This window comes from Mauremys mutica, chromosome 10 (genome assembly GCF_020497125.1).
Source record: "Mauremys mutica isolate MM-2020 ecotype Southern chromosome 10, ASM2049712v1, whole genome shotgun sequence".
Lineage (NCBI taxonomy): Eukaryota > Metazoa > Chordata > Testudines > Geoemydidae > Mauremys > Mauremys mutica.
Window position 1 is genome coordinate 31298462 of NC_059081.1, and position 21391 is coordinate 31319852.

The 21391-nt window shown below is 40.0% G+C and overlaps 1 protein-coding gene across 7 annotated transcripts in view; it reads right to left on the bottom strand.

Annotated features, from left to right (window-relative positions):
* The window catches only part of WDSUB1 (WD repeat, sterile alpha motif and U-box domain containing 1), a 68005-nt gene that overhangs the window by 32438 nt on the left and 14176 nt on the right, over positions 1-21391 (bottom strand). For 6 of the 7 annotated variants that reach the window (XM_044978325.1, XM_044978323.1, XM_044978327.1 and 3 more), the window contains 6 exons: positions 9002-9094; positions 7712-7805; positions 6254-6287; positions 1599-1639; positions 1404-1510; positions 639-818 (listed from right to left, as the gene is read on the bottom strand). In XM_044978325.1, the coding sequence (XP_044834260.1) occupies positions 639-818; positions 1404-1510; positions 1599-1639; positions 6254-6287; positions 7712-7805; positions 9002-9094 (549 nt within the window). The remainder of the gene's footprint in view (positions 1-638; positions 819-1403; positions 1511-1598; positions 1640-6253; positions 6288-7711; positions 7806-9001; positions 9095-21391) is intronic. The other variant, XM_044978326.1, reaches the window with a different exon arrangement.

Genomic DNA, 21391 nt, shown 5'->3' on the forward strand with positions numbered 1-21391 from the left:
TAACAAGGAACAGGCTGACCCATCCCAATGACAGGGCCAAAAGGGTAATATGATGGATAGAGTTGTTTTGTTTGAACCAACATGTACAAGGTGAGAGGTGGCACCTTGCTATGTAGTGGAGTTGTACCTTGCTACGTAGAAGGGTTGCACCTCAATACATCAGGAGTGATGTGTAACTTGTTTGTACTTGTGTATAAGAATGCATCCGTGCGGCCGTGTCTTTGTCTGGCCTAGGGAGCAGTGGAAAGTCCCGCCACTAACTGAGCTGGTCCATTGTCAGGGAGCACACAAGTACTAGCTGGCAGCACCTTGGACTTCTATGCCTAGGAGCTGGAGATTGTGTTTCTCTTCGACAGTAAACCTGGCCTGGGTGCCTTCGTACCTTACTAGAGTCTGTGGTCATTGGGGGTTCTCTCGGGGTCTGCTGGGTCAGCTATCTGCGCAGAGCTGGGGCAGCACACAGAGGGAACACACACAAGCGTTCGATTGATATCAACATTGACTAGAACAGAGCTCCACACCAGGAGCGTCTGACGACAGAGAGGGTATACCTACATGGAATTTCTGACCTTCTTCCACCCTAAAAGTTCCTAAATTCCTATCAAAGGTTACAATTTTACTTGCCTTTACATTCTTACCAATTTTTAAGTCGTTAGACAGACTGTGTTTTGTAAGACTCAGCAGCTCTTTGCCATCAATGTTATTCATCTTGAAAATCCCAACAAGGTCTTTTAAACCTTGTGCACAAAGCCAAACTGAGACCTCTTCCTCTGACCAGTTCTCAATAGACATCTTAGGTTCATCTTCCAGGCCACTTCCTTGGGAAACAAGTACAGAAGGGAAATTTCAGATAAGAAATAAGAAAAACAGAACTGCTTTTGTGCACTGAAAGTTGCTCTTGGTATACCTTTGTAACATAGCTTTTATGAGCTAGAATGTTTATTTCCTGACTTATTTTTGTCTATACTAATTAGCAAATAATTTTTTGTTCCTATTGACAACTATGCTTGCAATTAACTTGTATTTTCTGTTTCTCATATTATTTGTGTACAAGTGTCATTGGCAAAGTCTGTGCTGCTCTGGGAATATTATTTGTCAGTTAAGTGCTGCCCAGAGAGTAAGAAAAAGGGATGCAAGAGAACACACTCCTTTTGTTTAGGTGTAAAATTTCCTTAAAGAAGGAGTGGTACATTTAAAAGATTTTTTTTCCTTCTTTCTTTTCCAACATACGGGACATTTCCCAATAGTAAATAACAATTTTAAGGAAGGTCAAATGTTGGGCCTATATTATTTAAGATTACACAATGAGCACATACTAGGGTAAAGCAGTCTGTATAGCTTCTCCCAATGGGTTTACACTGGAAGTATAAAAAGAGTGGGTTAAAAAAAATGCATGTATTTACCTGCAAAATGTTGCTTTGGATCAAATTGCCAGATATTCACAGTTTTATCCATTGAACCTGTTGCAAGTAATGGAATATCTGGTGCAAAGGCACAAGTTGTAACATATCTAGAAACAAAAACAATTCAATAATTGAAATTTAAAATCACACATTAAATACTTCCTTGGTTAATATAGGATTATGCTGATTTCACACCTGGTATGCTGAGTTAAAGTGTGCAGGATGCTCCCAGTTTTCTGCAAACAAAAAGTATTGCATTTGTTAGGTCAAACAGAAATAATAATCACAGTTAATCATTGTTATTTATATTGCAATTTTTAATTCAAAGCACTTTACAAAGGTCGGGAAGCATAATGATTTCAGTTCTGAAGATGGTGTAACTGAGGCACAAAGAGGGTAAATAACACTGGTCTACAATTTTTGAGAAGTCGTCTGCTTCAGAGATAAAATGTGCTATTTATTATGTATTTTGATGTGCTGAATTCAAATATGACAATTAAAACAACTGATTGGCTACTGTTTCTAAGATATTTAAGTTTTTACATTTTATGTCTATGTATATTGTGTAGATAGTAGAGTTTTAATCATAAATTGTAAACCTAGGTCTTTTCATGTGTTTATGGTTGCTTTACATGATAAACAGGACAGGTGAAATATTATGTAACACTTTAAAAATCAGCAAAGGGTTATATAAATAAAATTTATTATGAAACAAAGCAAAAAACTATTATGTACATAGTTTAGTCCTATTCAGTGTCTACTCGGCGCTTCTTGGCTTGTCTCTTGTATTCATTAAATGGAGCATCTCTTGTCACTGTCCAGCAATAGTCTGCAAGCATTGATGGGCTCCATTTGCCCTGATAGCGTTTCTCCATTGTTGCAATGTCCTGGTGAAATCGCTCGCCGTGCTCGTCGCTCACTGCTCCGCAGTTCGGTGGGAAAAAATCTAGATGAGAGTGCAAAAAATGTATCTTTAGTGACATGTTGCAACCAAGGCTTTTGTATGCCTTGAGGAGGTTTTCCACCAACAACCAGTAGTTGTCTGCCTTGTTGTTTCCGAGAAAATTTATTGCCACTAACTGGAAGGCTTTCCGTGCCGTCTTTTCCTTGCCACGCAGTGCATGGTCAAATGCATCATCTCGAAGAAGTTCACAAATCTGAGGACCAACAAAGACACCTTCCTTTAGCTTAGCTTCACTTAACCTTGTAAATTTTCCACGGAGGTACTTGAAAGCTGCTTGTGTTTTGTCAATGGCCTTGACAAAGTTCTTCATCAGACCCAGCTTGATGTGTAAGGGTGGTAACAAAATCTTCCTTGATTCAACAAGTGGTGGATGCTGAACACTTTTCCTCCCAGGCTACAATGACTGTCGGAGTGGCCAATCTTTCTTGATGTAGTGGGAATCTCTTGCATGACTGTCCCATTCGCAGAGAAAACAGCAGTACTTTGTGTATCCAGTCTGCAGACCAAGCAAGAGAGCAACAACCTTCAAATCGCCACAAAGCTGCCACTGATGTTGGTCATAGTTTATGCACCTCAAAAGTTGTTTCATGTTGTCATAGGTTTCCTTCATATGGACTGCATGACCAACTGGAATTGATGGCAAAACATTGCCATTATGCAGTAAAGCAGCTTGAAGACTCGTATTCGATGAATCAATGAACAGTCTCCACTCATCTGGATCGTGAACGATGTTGAGGGCTGCCATCACACCATCGATGTTGTTGCAGGCTACAAGATCACCTTCCATGAAGAAGAATGGGACAAGATCCTTTTGACGGTCACGGAACATGGAACCCTAACATCACCTGCCAGGGGATTCCACTGCTGTAGTCTGGAGCCCAACAGCTCTGCCTTACTCCTGGGTAGTTCCAAATCCCTGACAAGGTTATTCAGTTCACCTTGTGTTATGAGGTGTGGTTCAGAGGAGGAGGATGGGAGAAAATGTGGGTCCTGTGACATTGATGGTTCAGGACCAGAAGTTTCATCCTCTTCCTCTTCCTCGTCTGACTCAAGTGAAAATGATTCTGGTGCATCAGGAACTGGCAGTCCTTCTCCGTGGGGTACTGGGCGTATAGCTGATGGAATGTTTGGATAATGCACAGTCCACTTTTTCTTCTTTGACACACCTTTCCCAACTGGAGGCACCATGCAGAAGTAACAATTGCTGGTATGATCTGTTGGCTCTCTCCAAATCATTGGCACTGCAAAAGGCATAGATTTCCTTTTCCTGTTCAACCACTGGCGAAGATTTGTTGCACAAGTGTTGCAGCATATGTGTGGGGCCCACCTCTTGTCCTGATCTCCAATTTTGCAGCCAAAATAAAGGTGATAGGCTTTCTTAACCATAGTGGTTATACTGCGCTTTTGTGATGCAAAAGTCACTTCACCACAAACATAGCAGAAGTTATCTGCACTGTTCATACAAGTACGAGGCATCTCTGCTCACTTTGGCTAAACAGAAATGTGTCCCTTTGCAAAATCAAACACTGACAAAAAAGAGAGCACGACACTGTATGATTTCTAGAGCTGATATAAGGCAATTTGTTCAGCAGAGTGATGTAAGCTTCGTTATGATTGCATCATCCATGACTTCTAGGAATAACATGATGCAATTCATATCATGTATGACGCAATACCAGCTTCAGATTGCATCATTCATTGTTTTGCCTAAAAAGCAAGTACTGTCCAAACCCAGTCATAGATTTATTCATAGATCCAGTCAAAGATGTATTTTAGTCATTTCTGGTTTAAATTGAGATCCCTTCCCTTTATAACTCACTTGTCCTCCGCTATTCCCAAGTCAAGGGTCGTATATACTGACCCAATGGCATAACTTGAAAACTAGAGCCAATCAACAATTTTAAGCATCATTTTTGTTCTCAGTGACCCAGAATTAGTAAAGTTGGACTACATTTATTTCAGAAGCATTTTGGCTGTAGAACAGTGTAATGTGCCAAAAGTCACATAGCAAGTCAGCATCAGACCTGAGAATAAAACTCAAATCTCCTGACTTGCAGCCCCATGTTCAATCCAACAGACCACACAGCTGTCCCTCAATGTACCTGGCAGACAGAAATATAATATATTCAACTGACAGTTCTAAAATTCCGTATGGGCTGATTACTCATCTGGATAAAAAAAAATACTAGAATTAAGAACGTATCAGAGTGAACTGGTAACTGAATCTCAAATAGAATTCAAGTGCGACCTTTAAATAAAAAAACAGGGCCTGTAACATCACAAGGATTACGCAAGTGTGGTTTGCATATGTGGCCACTAGATGTTGCCATTCACAAAAACAAATCTTAACTATTCCAATCCTTTAAAATAATGTTTAAGAGTTTTTCTCTTTAGTGTAGCACATGATTCCTTTGACAGACATTGTCAGAATTAAAAACACAAGTTATTCTAATTGACCTGTCAACTTTCCTGTTTTTCCTCTCATACTTCTGAACTGTCCCTCATGAGGGATATGTCCCTTATGTTAAACTGAAATTTATCTCCATCTGATCCAGACCTATTGTTCTTTCACTGTTATTACTATAAAGTAGATCAGAATTATTTCCCATGTTTAAACAAGAACCCAAGGTTACAAAAAATGTTCTGTCAAATAATTTCTTCCCTGTCACGTTCAGTATTAAACTTCATGCATTACTATTTTTTGTATCCCTCATTTTGTTATTGTCTCATATTTGGATGCAGAAGATTGAGGGGCTGTTTTTCTATATGCCTCTTAACTATGTTTCCATAAACTCAGAAGATTCTGAGAACATGAAAGCAGCAAAATAGTCTCATGGTTGTGCCATTGGTATTCACCTTTATTCCGATCTCACAGTTTAGCTGAGAATTATCTCCCAATTAACATTATAGGACTAAACAGAACAGTGGAACAAATAATTTATTTCTTGAAGTAGTCAGCAATCATGCTTTTTTTAAAAAAATATATATAAAGTGTAACTTAAAGAAAGCAATGAATGTTTTTAAACCTCACTATAAATCAATATTGACACTGATGAAGAAAAAGAAAATCCAATCCATCCCAGCCTGGTTACCACAATTTATCCAATGAGGCCAAGGTCAGCTGGGACATCTCCTTGCAGAGGTCTCATGAGGCAAATGCCAAGAGCTCTTCTCCTCCCTAAACCAAGTATGGCTCAATTTTATACAGGCTATATGACTGGTTGGAGACACTCTCTGACTCTGATTTGCTGGGAGGCTGGAGATGCCTTCCTCATCACCTTTAGGCTGCTGTCACAGTAAGCATAGAGTCCAAAAAGTATTTCAGCAGCAGTCAGTGCCCAGAGAAGGCCTGGCATGATCCAGCCCCAGAGGCATAGTGATTTGTCAACCATCACATAGGAAGTCTAAGAACCAGAACTCACATCTCCCAGTTCTGTGACCTCTACTCCGATATAACGCTGTCCTCTGGAGCCTAAACATCTTACCGCGTTATAGGTGAAACCGTGTTATATCGAACTTGCTTTGATCCGCCAGAGTGCGCAGCCCCACTCCCCCAGAGCACTGCTTTACTGCATTATATCCACATTCATGTTATGTCGGGTCACATTATATCGGGGTAGAGGTGTACACACGTATACAGTCGTGTGATTCTGTTGTACAGTACCAAGATAAGAAAAGAATAAAGTGTAGAAAAAGGTGGCGAGAGAGTGTCTCTGTACTTTGATATGGACGAACTCCTTCCTTGCTCCTACTCCTGAAATCTTTAGTGTGTATTTTTTTGGTCATATTTGCTACTCTTCTATCTTGAGAAGACAACATTTCAGGTGAAAGGATACAAACTAAAAAAAAAATTCAGTAAAACAATCTTGAATTATGCAATACTTACAGTGTCATGTATTATGATGGATTTGTCCACAGATCTTTTAAAAAAACACATTAAATTAAATGATGGCATGGAAAGAGATGAGAAAAGAAACTGTTATAATTAAAAGCTATGGAGCAAATCTTGTTTGTTTAGACTTTCCTTGTGGACAAAAATTTTGACGTAGCAATCCTCTTCACTGAAATCTAGAGGTAGGGCCTGAACATCTATACAGCAGCTTGAGGTATAGCCTAGCAGGAAGAGTAGTGGCTGAAGTCCACAGCTCCTCTAATTCCAATAGGTTTCTGAGGCAGTGCATCTGTGTAGTACATAAATCCACTGGCCATACTATCACCACACCAGCAGCTCATTCACATTTGTCCCCTCAATGCTCCAGTACAGGGAATAGCTGCAAAGGTGGGCTCAACCATGTGTGACACTGTGAAAACTGACTGAGTGGGTGCTCCTACCCAGGAGTACTGGAACCATTTTTGTAGTGGGGGTGCTGAGAGCCACTGAATCAAACTGTGATGGATATATGATGTATATGATGGAAACCGCCTCAAGTCAGGGGGTGCAGCGGCACTCCCAGCATCCTTAGTTCCAGCACCTATGCTCCTATCCTCCAAGTATTTCTGCTTCAATTTGGACCTTGAATATCTGCAAAGCAGACTAGAGGAAGTGGCTCAATACAGAATGTAAAATACTTCATAGTTAAAATATCAGTATTTTTAATAAGATAATCCAAATACAAAGAGTTACATGTTTATTTCAGCAACTACAGTTCTTCCTGAAATATGTATGGAGTACAGACTGGATGCCAACCTCAAGAGATCAAAAATCATGAATCGGACCCTCAAAAATCATGCAACTGGCCCAAAACCTGGCCCAAAAAAATTACAACTTTTTTTTTTTAAATCATATCAACTCCTATGTTTTAGTCTGTCTTCTGACTTTCCCCTCTATTCCACTGTCAATGTGTGTGTGTGATAATTTCAGGTTGAAAAGTCAGTCTTTAAGGCATACAAAAATGTCTGCCTGAAATATTTATAAGCACATCTATTTGCAATTTTAAAAAATGTATTTGTGCATGGAACACTAGCATTTGTACATACAAACTGTGGATTTGTACATGTATCTACAAGTTTTATACATATATAATAAATTAGAGTTTTTGTGATGTGCCCATAAATATTAGTGGTAAATTTTTGGAAAAGTACAGAAATCTGGCACCAGAAATAAACACTTTGCATGTAATAATGTAGATAAGTGTCCAGAAAAGCTTTTCATACACCAAAGCTGAAATTGAGTTCTCCCCACTCCAACACTCTCATCCTATTCCTTAGTAATTTTTCAATTAACTTCAGTGCTTAAAAACAAAACCAACTCTATTTCCACTTCAGAAGGGGGAGATAAATGTTTACCTAAGCACAGCCATCTTCTGTAAAATTTAAACAACTAAAATAAAATGAAACTGCTTACCCTGAGACTAGCATCTGCCCATCATAGGAAAATGCGCAAGCCAGGACTGGGGCAGAGTGTCCATTCAATGTGCATTCATATTTTAATTCACAACCTACAAATACAATTAGCAAAAAGCAGAACATGATTTTTCTAAACTTGTTAACCAATCAATGTTTTGATTTATTACTTTAAAAGGACTGAAAACTTGGGAGCTTGATATAGTGTAATCAAGTGAGGCCAGATGTCAATAGCATAAGAGACAGCAGTGATTAATGGGGCATAGGGACACCCCCCAACCACACCCTCTGTTCTTTGGCCAGGCCCCTTGTGCCATAGTGTGCAAGAAGGGTTGACATAGAAGCAAGTATTATGGCTCTACTCTGCTTAGAATTCCTGGATAAACTGGCTTTGTGGCTGTTTTGTGCCACCAAAGCAGGCTCATGGATCTGGCCTCATACCATAATGTATGCACAGAAGGGGTAATTAGGATTGCATGGGCAACCTTAACTTTAGTATTTCCTCACTTCTGCTGCTTCACTTTGAAATCTTAACATTCTTTTAAAATAGGTTTTTGTATGGAATATATAATTATATTCCTATACAGTTAAATATCTACACATACATACAGCCCACATATGTACAGAACACACAAAGAAAAGAGGAGGGAAGGTTTTTTTCCCCCTTTATTGAAAATGGTTTTGAAGCTTTCAGTCCCACGTCTACTGCACTGGTACCTAAATCACAAAGCCACCCCCCATAGCAGAAATATTTGTTGCAGTTTTAGCAGATGTCACAGATTTAATGGACAAATGAGTCACTCCTAGTTATGGTCAACTTTAGCTCAGGACTGGGGTAATTTTAATACCATCACCGTATGCACTGTACCTCTTTGGGAGGGATAAAGAGAGGACTCTGGTCTCCAAGCATGTCAACCGAGCACCTTTCAACAGTTCTACACTCAAACAAATTATTGGTAGCTTTCAACAAATAAAAAATACTCTCGCATAATAAAATGTGTAACAATAATGTACCAACTATTCTGTGGATTTGTAACATACTATAACTGATTACTGTACGTCAGTTAAAAACTTTAATAAATAAAGAAGTTAAGCAAAGCTTGATCCTGCACAGTGCTGAGCCCTCTGACTCAACTCTAGCAAAGCACTTAAGCAGCTTCACTTTAAAAGCATGTGATTAGTCTCACTAACTTTGTATCTATAACCTTGATAGATATTAGCTCATTAGCACTAAATTATAACTAAATAGTTATTAATTTTGAGTAAAAAAGAAAAGTATTGCTATACATACCTAAGAGATCAGCAAGTGAAATAAGCCAAAGCTTGATCTGGTTATCCTGACCACAAGATGCCATTCGGAAGTATCTAGATCCTTGTTCTCCACCTGATAAAATGAAAATGTTTTAAAGGGGATCAGAAGCACTGAAAAAAATGTGACAGACCAGTACGTTAGGTTACAATTCTAACATTTCAATTTGAAAATTAGCTTCCACATTCCTAATACCTTTTTAAAGTGTTGATAAAATACTTATACAAATTAATGGTATGATTTTGCAATCCAGTTAAATCGTATAGCAGATATCACATTCAAATGTTGTTTCATGAATCGTATAGGTGGAAGAAATCTAAAACTAAGCAGTTGTGACAATAAAAATGAGATAGCAGTCAAAGCTAAAGACTTACCAACAGCCATACAAGATAGTTTAATTTCTCCCCTCTCCACCTCCTATGCTAAGTGGAGCTACAGTGCAGGAAAGCATCTGGCCAATTATTTAAAGTTTTTTAAAAAGTCTATTTTGTGGTGTTATGACAACAACAAAAAGATGGCTTTGATGTGTATTTGGCCTGATTTATTTACAAAGTATTTAACAGCATACAAACCTACAGAAAATATATATATATTATTTCATTTAGAGTAGACCCAAATTTGTAATTCACACACTAAAAACAATTTCAGTTCCAATTTTACAGCAAAGACTTAAGTACAGAATGCTGTTTGCTAGATCCCTTTTCTAAGACTTAGTAACTTTTACAATATATGCTACATATAAACTAACAAATTATATTGTTATAAGATAAATACTATGAGGTATAATCATAATTAAATCTAAAATACACTCATCAAATAAATGACTAAAGCACCTTTGGTAATGCATTTTCTAGAATGGTCAGGCTAAACTCTCTCATACAGAGAGATTAGGGCACTGGACCAGATGGCCGTTTGAGGTCCCTTTCAGTTCTACACTTCTATGATAATCTAAGTAAAATATCTACTAAGAAGGATACCATATAACAAGGGGACCATGAAGAGCATGGTCCTTAAAGATAGAAATGTAGATTTTCAAATTAAATGTACAGTGAATACAAAGAAGTAAAAACATTAAACAAATCTTGCATTTTTTCTAGTGTGCTTATTCACAAAATTCAGTAATTCACAAAGGGCCTACCAGTCATTAGTACAAAATAGCAGGGTTCTGCTGTATTTGAAAAATGTGATTTATACAGAAGTTAGAGGTCTAAAAACAGATTCTACTGTCAATTTACTGTGATGATATAATTTTATGACAAACCTGGCAATACAAAACTGTGGAGTTGTTTTTTGTTTTGCAAAAGATACTCTGTACAGTCATAGTTGCCAGTCTTGTTTTCCTTAGTTTTTGTTTTTCCTTCCTCCTACTACTCAAATTATTGAATACTTGAAGGTGGGTTGATCAAAATGGATAATAAAGGTTGTTTCTTTTTTGTGTTCGATGAAGCGAGAGAGCCTTTAAACATGGTTGTATGCATGTTCTCTCCAGGTCAGCAGTTCTCAAACTTTAAAACCTAATGTACACCATGTAAAATTCAAGAGTACTTCACATATTTTCGTAACTGTAATCAGTTTAGTTATAATGTGTTCATATTCTGATAAATGAACCCATGAACCTGACTGCAAAACCAGTACCAGTTTCAGAAAAGCTGTTCTAGTCATTACAGATAAGAGACAATTAAAACAATGCACATGAAAGAAGTTTGCCTGTTTAAAATACAATGCCAATCAGTGCATACCACTGCTGAGTAGTGTGTGAGGCAGTTGTAAAAGTATAATAAAATTGCTCCTAAATACTAAGAAGTGATCAGCACGGACTGAAGGCTAGGTAGCAAATTTGTTTTAAATACTGTATATAACTGCTATTCTGTACATTAAAAAATAATGGGCCAAATTCATCACTAGTGTTTGAATAGGTAACTTCAACAATATAAGTGGGAGCTATATCTGAGGATGGAACTCTGCCGTTAGCTAGTTAATTTGTTTACTGAAGGACCTGAATGCAGTCCAGCTTGGATGGTTGAAAAATCTAAAAAAAGGTCACGCTCCTTTACTGACTGTGAAAATACATGTCTCCTTGGCAACTGTTTTCTTGATTTGTGTTATTTTAATCATCTAAAACTTTGTGCCTCATTTAAGATTATGTCTCGCTTTTTCATTAATTTTAATTATGTATAAATCTTTCACACATAATTTGTCATAAATCTTGACATTTCAAAACCAATCTGTATGCAATGGGTTTTGGGAGTAAAAACCTACATTTGAAAATCCAAAAATTCAAGAGAAGGAAATTTGAAGCATATGTTTATAACTTTTAAATGGTACCGAGCCTAAGGGCTTTCTCCTGCCCTTATGCAAGCCTTTTTTAATTTGGATTTTCATGTGATATTAATTAAAAATGGCACTTTAACTGGATAGTTAATGATGCAATGATGGCATGCATGTCTCCAAAATGTGGCCTGTTTTCCCAGGAGAACTGGGTACAGCTCTGGGGAGGCATTAAGGAGTGGTACCTGTGTATACATATAAGACTGGAGAAGGTAGAAAAATCAGAGAAGTGGCCCCAGATGACCAAATTACATTTATTCTTTTGCCCAACTTGTTTTACATTTTGGAAAAACAAGGTGAAAGTTTCTCCTATGGAGCCTTAATATGTATTCCCATGACCTACACAGCAGCTAAACTCCTGTTCTGAATTAAACCCAACTCAGACCAATCAACTTCAATAGAGTTATGTGGGGAAGTAAATCAGCAAAATTTAATCCTAGTTCTCCATAATCATGGAAGCATTTCTAGGGTAATCTGTCACACAGAAAAAGATATTCTTGACCAGTTCTCATTAGAACTGGGTCCAAATCAAAACCTCAGATCCAAAATCCATGAACTGTGCATAAACTCAGATGAAGTTTTGAACTTTGCAGCTTTCCTCTATCTGTACAATGGGCTGACCCAAAGCCTTGGATCCAAACATCTCGGAACTAGAGACAAGTTTTGCATAGGATCTGATCTTTGCAGTTTGGGCCTAGGATTTTTCCCCTATTAGGTACAATCAGACAATGGCCAGATCCTCAATTTGGTTTATGGCTCCTTTACTCCACTTCGATGGCACAAATGGGCTGCAAATATCTAGCAGAGAATTCCTCCATTGATGGGTATCCCCTGCTTGGTGCTGCAGTTGGGTCTTGCTACCTCCATCCTCTTTGCCTCAGTTATCCTCCATCAGCACAGAATCTTTTAAGTGCCCTGTGACAGAGGAATAATACATTGCTACCCACCAGATGTTCTAAGCATAGTCAGGATCAGGGCTGGCCCTGGGAACCACAAACCCGGAACAGGGCTCTCCGAGGCCTCCCCCCTCAATCGCCCGTGCTGTGTGACGATACTGTGCAGGAAAGAATCTGCCAGTTATTTTAACCATTATTGCTTCTCTCTCTTCTGTGCCTTACTAATATCCAAGGGCTCGAACCTGCAACGTGTTAAGTACTCTGGCTCTGATCCAGCAAAGAATGTACTTAAGTCATTTGCTGGATTGGGGCCAGAGCATACTTGGAAGGCTCAAACCCTAATGCAGGGGCACTTATTGAGGAGAGAAACATTCATAATGGACAGTGACCTGCCCTCCCCAAATATCAAGAAATCCAGTCAGGGAAACACCACATCAGAAACCCAATAACTGTGCAAACGACAATTGCTGATGTGGGGAAGGGAGTGGTCACCATCGCATTTCCCTCAATGGCAGTCATAGACAAGTGCCTTATACAATGCTTGCAGAAGCCTTATCCTCACTAGGTAAAAAAGGTGTGTTCTTTACCTTGTCTTAGCTAACATGAGTTAAGCCCAAGTAAACAGAAGGCAGGTTGAGGGATTTTAGGCTCCCCCTCGGTCTTTAACTCGAAATGCTAATTTGTGTTAATGTTACAAACTGCCTTTTCTTCACTAGAATTTTACCTCAGGTTAGTAACCTCATGTTAGCTAACATGTTAAGAACACATCTCTTTTCCTAGATTAAGTCTTCACTGTCAAAACAGGTGTAGGGGTTTTTGTTTTGTTTACAGTAATATAACTAATATAGATTAGCTATCATTTAAGAAACCCACATTTGGGGGCAGTGAAGACATCCCAGCAAAGACAAGGCCATAGTAAACTCTGACTTGAGGTGAAGGAGTGGCCCACAATTTTATATGAAGTCACAGCCTTATAAAAGAGAGATTAAGTTTTGTTTGTCAAGCACTTTGGGATTCCCTGGAATATGAAAGGAGTTGTGAAAAACAACTCTATTCTATCAAATCCCCAGGGAAATAACACCTTTATTCTCCATCAATTAATTATAACGAAAAGAAAGCACTTAAAATTAGAATGTATAGAACAAATTATGCACATTTTACAGATCAGTAACAACATTGCTACTAACTCTGTTTTCAGCATGTTTTTCTGGTAGCTTTTGGGATTCATTTGCAGTATTTCCTTTTTCACTACTGAGATTGTTAAAGCTAGGATGGTTGACTTTAAATAGAAACAAAAACATACAGTTCTCTATCCTGCAATTGCAGGTTAACCACACAATTCTTACCATGATGAGAAGCAAGAGCTATTTATAAAGTGGATTCAATTCTAAGAAGCCAATTAGTAAACAACCACAGGGAAGTGAGATGATTTGATGTACTTGGCAGGATGGAAACAGAAGAATGGCTTTTAGTAGTTTTCCCAAATGAGAAGAAAACCATCTACAGTGCATCACTGTCAGAATGAAAAAAAAGAAACTACAATGATAACACGTATGTCACAGAAATAGACGAATCAGAAAAAAATAAAAATGAAATCTATATCAACAGAAATAAAGATTCAACACAAGATTCTAGAGGAGAAAAGAGAAGTGCTGAATTGTAGAAATCCTAAACCACAATGTAAGCTATTAAACCATATATTTTATACACTAGCTTGTGGAAAAAACAACCTCCCACTTAACACAAAAGAAGTGGAATTTGTCAAATCAAACCCTATTTTTTCCAGAGCAATTAAAATCTATATCTTCTGGGAAAAGAAGTGTTAAGATTCTAATTAACCATAACTAAATCCAATTTAAAGAAAATAGCAGAGTCATCTGCTATGAATAGCCTAATGCATAAAGAATAGTCAGAAACTTTGGTTTCATAGGCTGTTCTTTGAATTAGGAAGGTGAAGAAACTCAGTTTAAAAAAAGATTTTCTTTTCATTATACTGGTTAGCACTGCTTTCATGCGCTTTGTTACCTTTTAAAGGCTGTCAGTAATACTGAAAGTTTCAACTATTAGCAATAAAACTGAGAAAAAATATAAGATTCCAATAACATTTCATTAAAAAAAAATTTACAATCAGTTTTCAAACTACACCATTGGGATCAGCCAAAAAAACCAATCTGTACTCTCATGCAGGGAAATGCACATTTTCTTGTCAATTTCTCCCTTATAAAGGCAGAACCGGCAGGAGGTAGCATTACTGGTGGCACAATTTTTAAATCTACAAAGTAATCTTTGGAATATTTTCTTTCTAAAACTATGATCCGCTTTAGGGGAAAGGAAATCATAGGGAGCACAGGTGTAATGCTTAGTTCATAACTGAATTTTCTGGGAGTCTTTCTCCTATTTAGAGATTTTATTTAAACATCAAACCCCCTTCCTATATCATGACAGAATAATTCAGTGCTGTCCCTCACAACTTGGAAATTATTCCCCTTATTACTGCGCACTTTTCAGTGGACACACACTTGATAGATTTGGTATTATCAATCGCTAACTTTTGATTCAGTAGCATATGATCACTTTCTGCTTTCTCAACTTTTCCCTGTCTCTTTGCAGCCGATGATAGTTAAAGCTTTCTGTAATATATTAGTCTTAAGTGTAACCAATGCTGTTTGGTAGTATGAAACATGCTTACTATGTAATTATCGTTCTTTGGCATTTTTAAAAATTCCAATTGATACTTCACTAAAACAGTGTCTGGCATATTTGTGAACTTTGAAAATAGAATTTTATTTACCACTTCATGAAAGATCACAAAAAACCTATGAATCTTGGCTTCATAAACAGATCTAGAAAGCAGAAATAAATGATGAGATTATTAAGGCAGGTTACATGCTAATAACTTATTGCCACTGAAACTAAGGCTCCTGTTTCATGCTATGGTCTCCCACAAAATCAAGTTATTATTTATGGGGTTTTCTAGCTCTTTATGAAATATGTTAGCCTTTCAACCTGCCAGACACTTTTGAACTTAAGGGCTTCACACCTGTGTCATTCTTCTGGATTCTCCTTCATTTCTATTTGTGTATTTCTGCTGGTTAGGTAACTACTGTTATCTCTGCTGTACAAGTTCAATGCTTACACAACTACACCACACATCTCTTCACAGCCATCCCTCATAAATTCCGCAATGAATCCTGGTTTGATGTAGGATATGAAAAATCTACTTGCTTAAGGCAAATACAAACTTTCCCTGCCAAGTGTAGAAGCCAAAGATATAAATTTCTGTAGAATTTAAATTTCCATTTATAAATACAAGTTAAATTTCTAGCTACTGCCATTCCAAAGATAACCTTCCAAATGTGAACGGAATGAAGATCAGTGTAGTGTTGTCTTTCTCAGGGCTGGACCAAGGCACAGGCAGTGTAGGCCCATGCCCAGGGCAACAGCTCCTGCAATTATCTCAGGTTTCATTTTTTTAAAAAGTGGTGTAGTGGTGTCCTCCTAAGTCTGTAGATAGCCTGACATAATAGCGCTAAGAAGTTTGAACGGCCCCATATATTTCAATGGGGTTTTAACTATAGGACTCGTTATGCCACCGACAATACCCCAGTAAAGAAATGTGTGTGTGGCAGGAGTAGTTGTCTTAGCCTATTCACCACTCCAATGGATGCATCCTGGCTGCAGGAATAAGCAGCGAGGAGGGGCCTGCCAGCTGCCACCTCTGCCTCTCTTTAAATGGAGATGAGGACCACTGTTACTTAAAGTAGAGAGTCGGGCCACATTGGCCCCCACATTGTGTTGTGTCTATGGCCCTGGAATGACTTAATACAGTTCTGCTCTGACTCTGCAGACAGACATTTCCACATGCCTCTTCTGCAGCTCATGGTTTTGCCAAGCAACAGCAGAGTGAAAACAACAAGACTGGTCAATATCACTGCTGTTATTCATAACCTTGGAGAAAGCAAAGAAACTGTCAAGAATGAGGGGGCAGGACTGACATAGGAGAGAAGGACTTAAAAGCCAGGTGTTAAGAGGAGCTTGCGAACAAGGGGCAGCAAACAGTGGAGTTTGAGAGGGAGTTTGTAAGAGGGAGAAAGAATAAAATCAGCATGATTTAGAAAGGCCACCTCACCAATCCCAACACTGCTCCTGGCTCCTCCACCTGCATCTATATCGAGACAGAGACTCTGACCATACCCAGGTCCTAGTGTGGATTCACAGAGATTGCGGGCTGCATTTCCCTATCGCGGAAAGCCAGGCTGGAAAGAGCATCCTGCATGAGAGGTGCCTATTGGTAGAATCTCTCAGGGAGCAGGTGGGAGAGCTACAGGAGGAGGTGGCGAGGCTTAGGAGCATCCACAAAAATGAAGAATTCATTGAAAACATGCATATGGAGACCTCAAGGTTGAGGAACCCATCCAGCTGGAGAGGACTGCAGACGAACCACCAAGGGAGGAGGAAACAGCTCCTTCAAAGGGAGGAAGCTGGCTGCTGATTACTTCTGGCAGTAGGCAGCGCACCTCCCCTGCTCCAAACCCATTGTCAATAAAGATGAAAAACTGGTATGGTGCCCTGGCCCTGAGGAATGAGGAATCTCCCTCAAAGGTGGTGGTGGTGAAGTCATGCACCCCCATGGCTGGGAGGATCGCAGCCATCGCTCCCAAGAGAAAACGAAAGGTGGTGGTGGTCGGTGACTCTCTTCTAAGGGGTATGGAGACATCCATCTGCCTGCTTGACATGGCATCCTAGGAGGTGTGCTCCCTGCCAGGGCCCTGTATCTGAGTCATTGTGGAAGGACTGCCAAGGATCATCCGACCCAGTGACTACAATCCCATGCTGCTCATCCATGTGGGCACTAACGAAACTGCGAGGTATAACCCTGAGCAAATCAGAAGTGACTACAGGGCTCTGGGAGTGAGGGTGAAGGAACTGGGGGCCCAAGTGGTGTTCTCATCAATCCTTCAGGTCAATGGTAGGGGCCCAGGCAGAGAGAGACACTGTGGAGTTGAATACATGTCTGCACAGATGGTGGTGCCCAGAGAGCTTTGGCTCCTTGACCACAGGATGTTATTCCGAGACGAGGGACTGCTGAGCAGAGATAGGGTCCACCTATCAAAGAAGGGGAAGAGTATCTTTCGATACAGACCAGCTAACCCATTGAGGTGAGCTTTAAACTAGGTTGGACAGGAAACAAAAACCCACAGTTAAGTCCAAAACGACCTGGGTAAAGGGTCAGAATCTGGGGGCAACATGGGCAATCATGACAGGGTCAAAGGAGATACAAGAGGGAATATAGAGGGGAAATCTAATGAACATCTTAGATCTCTGTGTACTGATGCAAGTAGTATGGGGAACAAACAGGAAAAACTAGAAATACTAGTGAATAATCAATTATAAAAGGTAATAATTGGAGATATACCAATCTCCTAGAACTGGAAGGGACCTTGAAAGGTCATCAAGTCCAGCCCCCTGCCTTCACTAGCAGGACCAATTTTTGCCCCAGATCCCTAAGTGGCCTCCTCAAGGACTGAACTCACAACCCTGGGTTTAGCAGGCCAATGCTCAAACCACTGAGCTATCCCTCCCGTTATGACATAACGGGCATCACAGAAACTTGGTGGGATAATTCATGACTGGAACATCAGTACAGAAGGGTACAGCTTGTTCAGGAAGGACAGGCAGGGAAAAGAGGGAGGCATAGTACACACTTGCACTGAGGTTGAGACAGAAGCGGTAGGCAGACTTGTTGAAAATCTCCAGGTAAGGATAAAGCGGGCTAAAAAGCCAAAAGCGATGTCATGGTAAGAGTTTACTTTAAACCTCCTCATCAGAAAGAAGAGGTGAATGAAGCTTTTTTTAAAAAAAACAAAACAAAACATACAAAGAAACAAAAAACTAACAAAATCATCCAAAACTGGTGGTGATTGGGGACTTCAACTAACCAGACATCTGTTTGGAAGTAATACAGCAGAGCACAGATTATCCAGCACTGGAGACAACTTTTATATTACAGAAAGTGGGAGAAAGCAACTAGTGAAAAGGCTATTCTAGATTTGATTCTGAAAAACAAGGAGGAACTAGCTGAAGGTGGAAGGCATCTTGGATGAAAGTGATAATGAAAGAATAAGAACTTATGGACGACAGGAGTGATCCCAGAGGACTGGAAAAGGGCAAATATAATACCTATTTATAAAAAAAGGGAATAAGGGCAACCCTGACCAGGCAGCTTAACTTTGGTACCCAGAAAGATAATAGAGCAAATAATCAAACAATTTGTCAGCACCTTGAAGAAAATAGGGTGACAAGTAACAGTCAACATGGATTTGTTAAGAACAAATCAAGCGAAAGCATGACAAACTAATATTGTTCTTTGACAGGGTAACAAGCCTTGTAGCTATGGGGGAAGCAGTAGACGTGATTATCTCTGTTTAATAAGGCTTTTGATACTGTCTCATGTGATCTCACGTAAACAAAACAAAGAAAAATGGCCTAGATTAACCTACTATAAAGTGGTGCACAAATGGCTGGAAAAGCATACTCAGAGAGTAGTTATCAAAGGTTCACAATGAAGTTGGAAGGACATATTGAGTGGGGTCCTGCAGGGATCTGTCCAGTTCAATTCAGTATCTTTATAAATGATTTGGATGAATGGCATAGAGCAGGGGTGGGCAAACTTTTTGGGGCGAGGGCCACATCTGGGTGAGGAAATTGTATGCAGGGCCGGGGCAGGGCAGGTGGAGTGCGGGATGTGGAGGAAGGGGCTCAGGACAAGGGATTGGGGCAGAGAAGGGGTGCAGAGTGTAAGAGGGGGCTCAGGGAAGGGGGCTGGGGTACAGGAGGGGTACGGAGTGCAGGATGGGGCTCGGGGCAGGGAGTTGGGGTGCACAGGGTGCAGGGTGCAGCAGGGAGCTCAGGGCAGGGAGTTGGAATGCACAGGAGTGCAGAAAGGGGCTCAGGGCAGGGAGTTGGGTGCAGGAGGGGTGCGAGGTACAGGCAGAGGGCTTAGGGCAGGAAGTTGGGGGGCGGGGGGCAGGAGGGGTTTGAGCTCCAGCCCGGTGCCGCTTACCTAAAGTGGCTCCGGGGTGGCAGTGGCGCACACCAGGGCCAGGGCAGGCTCCCTGCATGCCTGCCCTGTCCCCACGCCACTCCAGGAAATGCTGCGGTGGCATAGAGAGTACACTTATAAAGTTTGCAAATGATACTATGCTGGGAGGGATTGCAAGTGCTTTGGAGGACAGAATTAGAATTCAAAATGATCTTGAGGAAATGGACTAAACAGGATAAAATTCAGTACGGACAAATGCAAAGTACTACACTTAGGAAGGAATAATCAATTGCACATATATAACATGGGAAATAACTACCGAGGAAGGAGTGTTCCTGAAAAGGATCAGGGCTTATAGTAAATCATAAACTAAATGAGTCAACAATGTAATACTGTTGCAAAAAAACACAAACATTATGGGATGCATTAGCAGGAGTGTTGTAAGCAAGACACAAGTAATCATTCCACTCTACTCAGCACTGTTAAGGCCTCAACTGGAATACTGTGTCCAGTTCTGGGCACTGCACTTCAGGAAAGATGTAGACAAACTTGAGAAAGTCCTGAGGAGAGCAAAAAATGACTAAATGTTGAGAAAACATGACCTATTAGGAAAGAGTGAAAAACCTGGGTTTGTTTAGTTTGCAGAAGAGACGATTGAAGGGGGATATGATAACAGTCTTCAAGTACGTAAAAGATTGTTATACAGAGGAGGAGGATAAATTGTTCTCCTTATCCACCAAGGACAGGACAAGAAGTAATGGGCTTAGACTGCAGCAAGGGAGATTTAAGTAAGATATTAGGAAAAACTTCCTAACAATAAGAGTAGTCAAGCACTGGGACAAATTACCTAGGGTGGTTGTGGAATCTCCATCACTGGAGATTTTAAGGAACAGGTTAGACAAGCACTTGTCAGGAATGGTCTAGATAATCCTTAGTCCTGCCTCAATGCAGAAGACTGGACTAGATGTCCTATAGTGGTTGTGTCTGGTCCTACACTACGATTCTATAGTGATATAACTTTCTAGGTGCTATTACTGTTGCTTAAAGGAAAACCAAAATGGAGCAAGGACGATGGGGTTAGAGTAGCAGAAACTCTACTGGGGGGAGGGATAGCTCAGTGGTTTGAGCATTGGCCTGCTAAACCCAGGGTTGTGAGTTCAATCCTTGAGGAGGCCACTTAGGGATCTGGGGCAAAAAATTGGTCCTACTAGTGAAGGCAGGGGGCTGGACTCAATGACCTTTCAAGGTCCCTTCCAGTTCTAGGAGATTGGTATATCTCCAATTATTACCTTTAACCCCTTCTCCCTCCCTTTCTCACAGTAGCTAGGAGGTAACGGAGGGGTAGAATAGCAGAGACATTCCCCGTTTGACAGTGCAGTCCCTAGGGAATAGGAAGGATAGCAAAGATTCTCCTCCCTCAGAGCAGCCAGGAGACTCTGGCCCTGATTCAAGAAAATAATAAATGGGAAATCAATGCGACTTAAGCATCTGATTAAGTGCTTTCTTCAATCAGGGCCTCTGTAGGGTAGAGGACACAGAAAGGGCCATCTTCCCCACCCTTCCTCTGTAGCTAGAGGGCAGAGGAGCTTCAAATGTATTAGACACCTGCTAACTAGAAGCTGATATGAAAGAGGGAACCCCTTTGTGGGTTCAAGGAGAATATTCTGGTTCAAAATTCCAGTAATCTGCTTTTTGGACCCAGCTCTGCCCAACTATCATACCTACCTGTGCTTGGCAGGTTTAATTATCCAGCTAGTGGAGGTCTATTAATATGGACTCTAACTTAATATGGTCCCAACTTCCACATCAGCAACTGAATGATTTTATAAATATGCTGGACTGCTTATTGGCTGAGCTTGCAAAGGCCTTACACTCAATTTGACAGCATTTTTCTGTTAGCCTGTCAGTATATCCATCTGTCTGTAACATGATTATCTTTGAATGCCCCATCCAATCAATTACAAAGTTTCAGATAATGTTCTAGGCATTAATGGCCTGAACCCTACTGATTTTGGGGAAAATTGGAAAACCAAAATGGGGGGAACATGAAGCCCCTCTTGAGCACATCTACAGACTCAAGCACCTTAACAACTGTCTATAGATCAA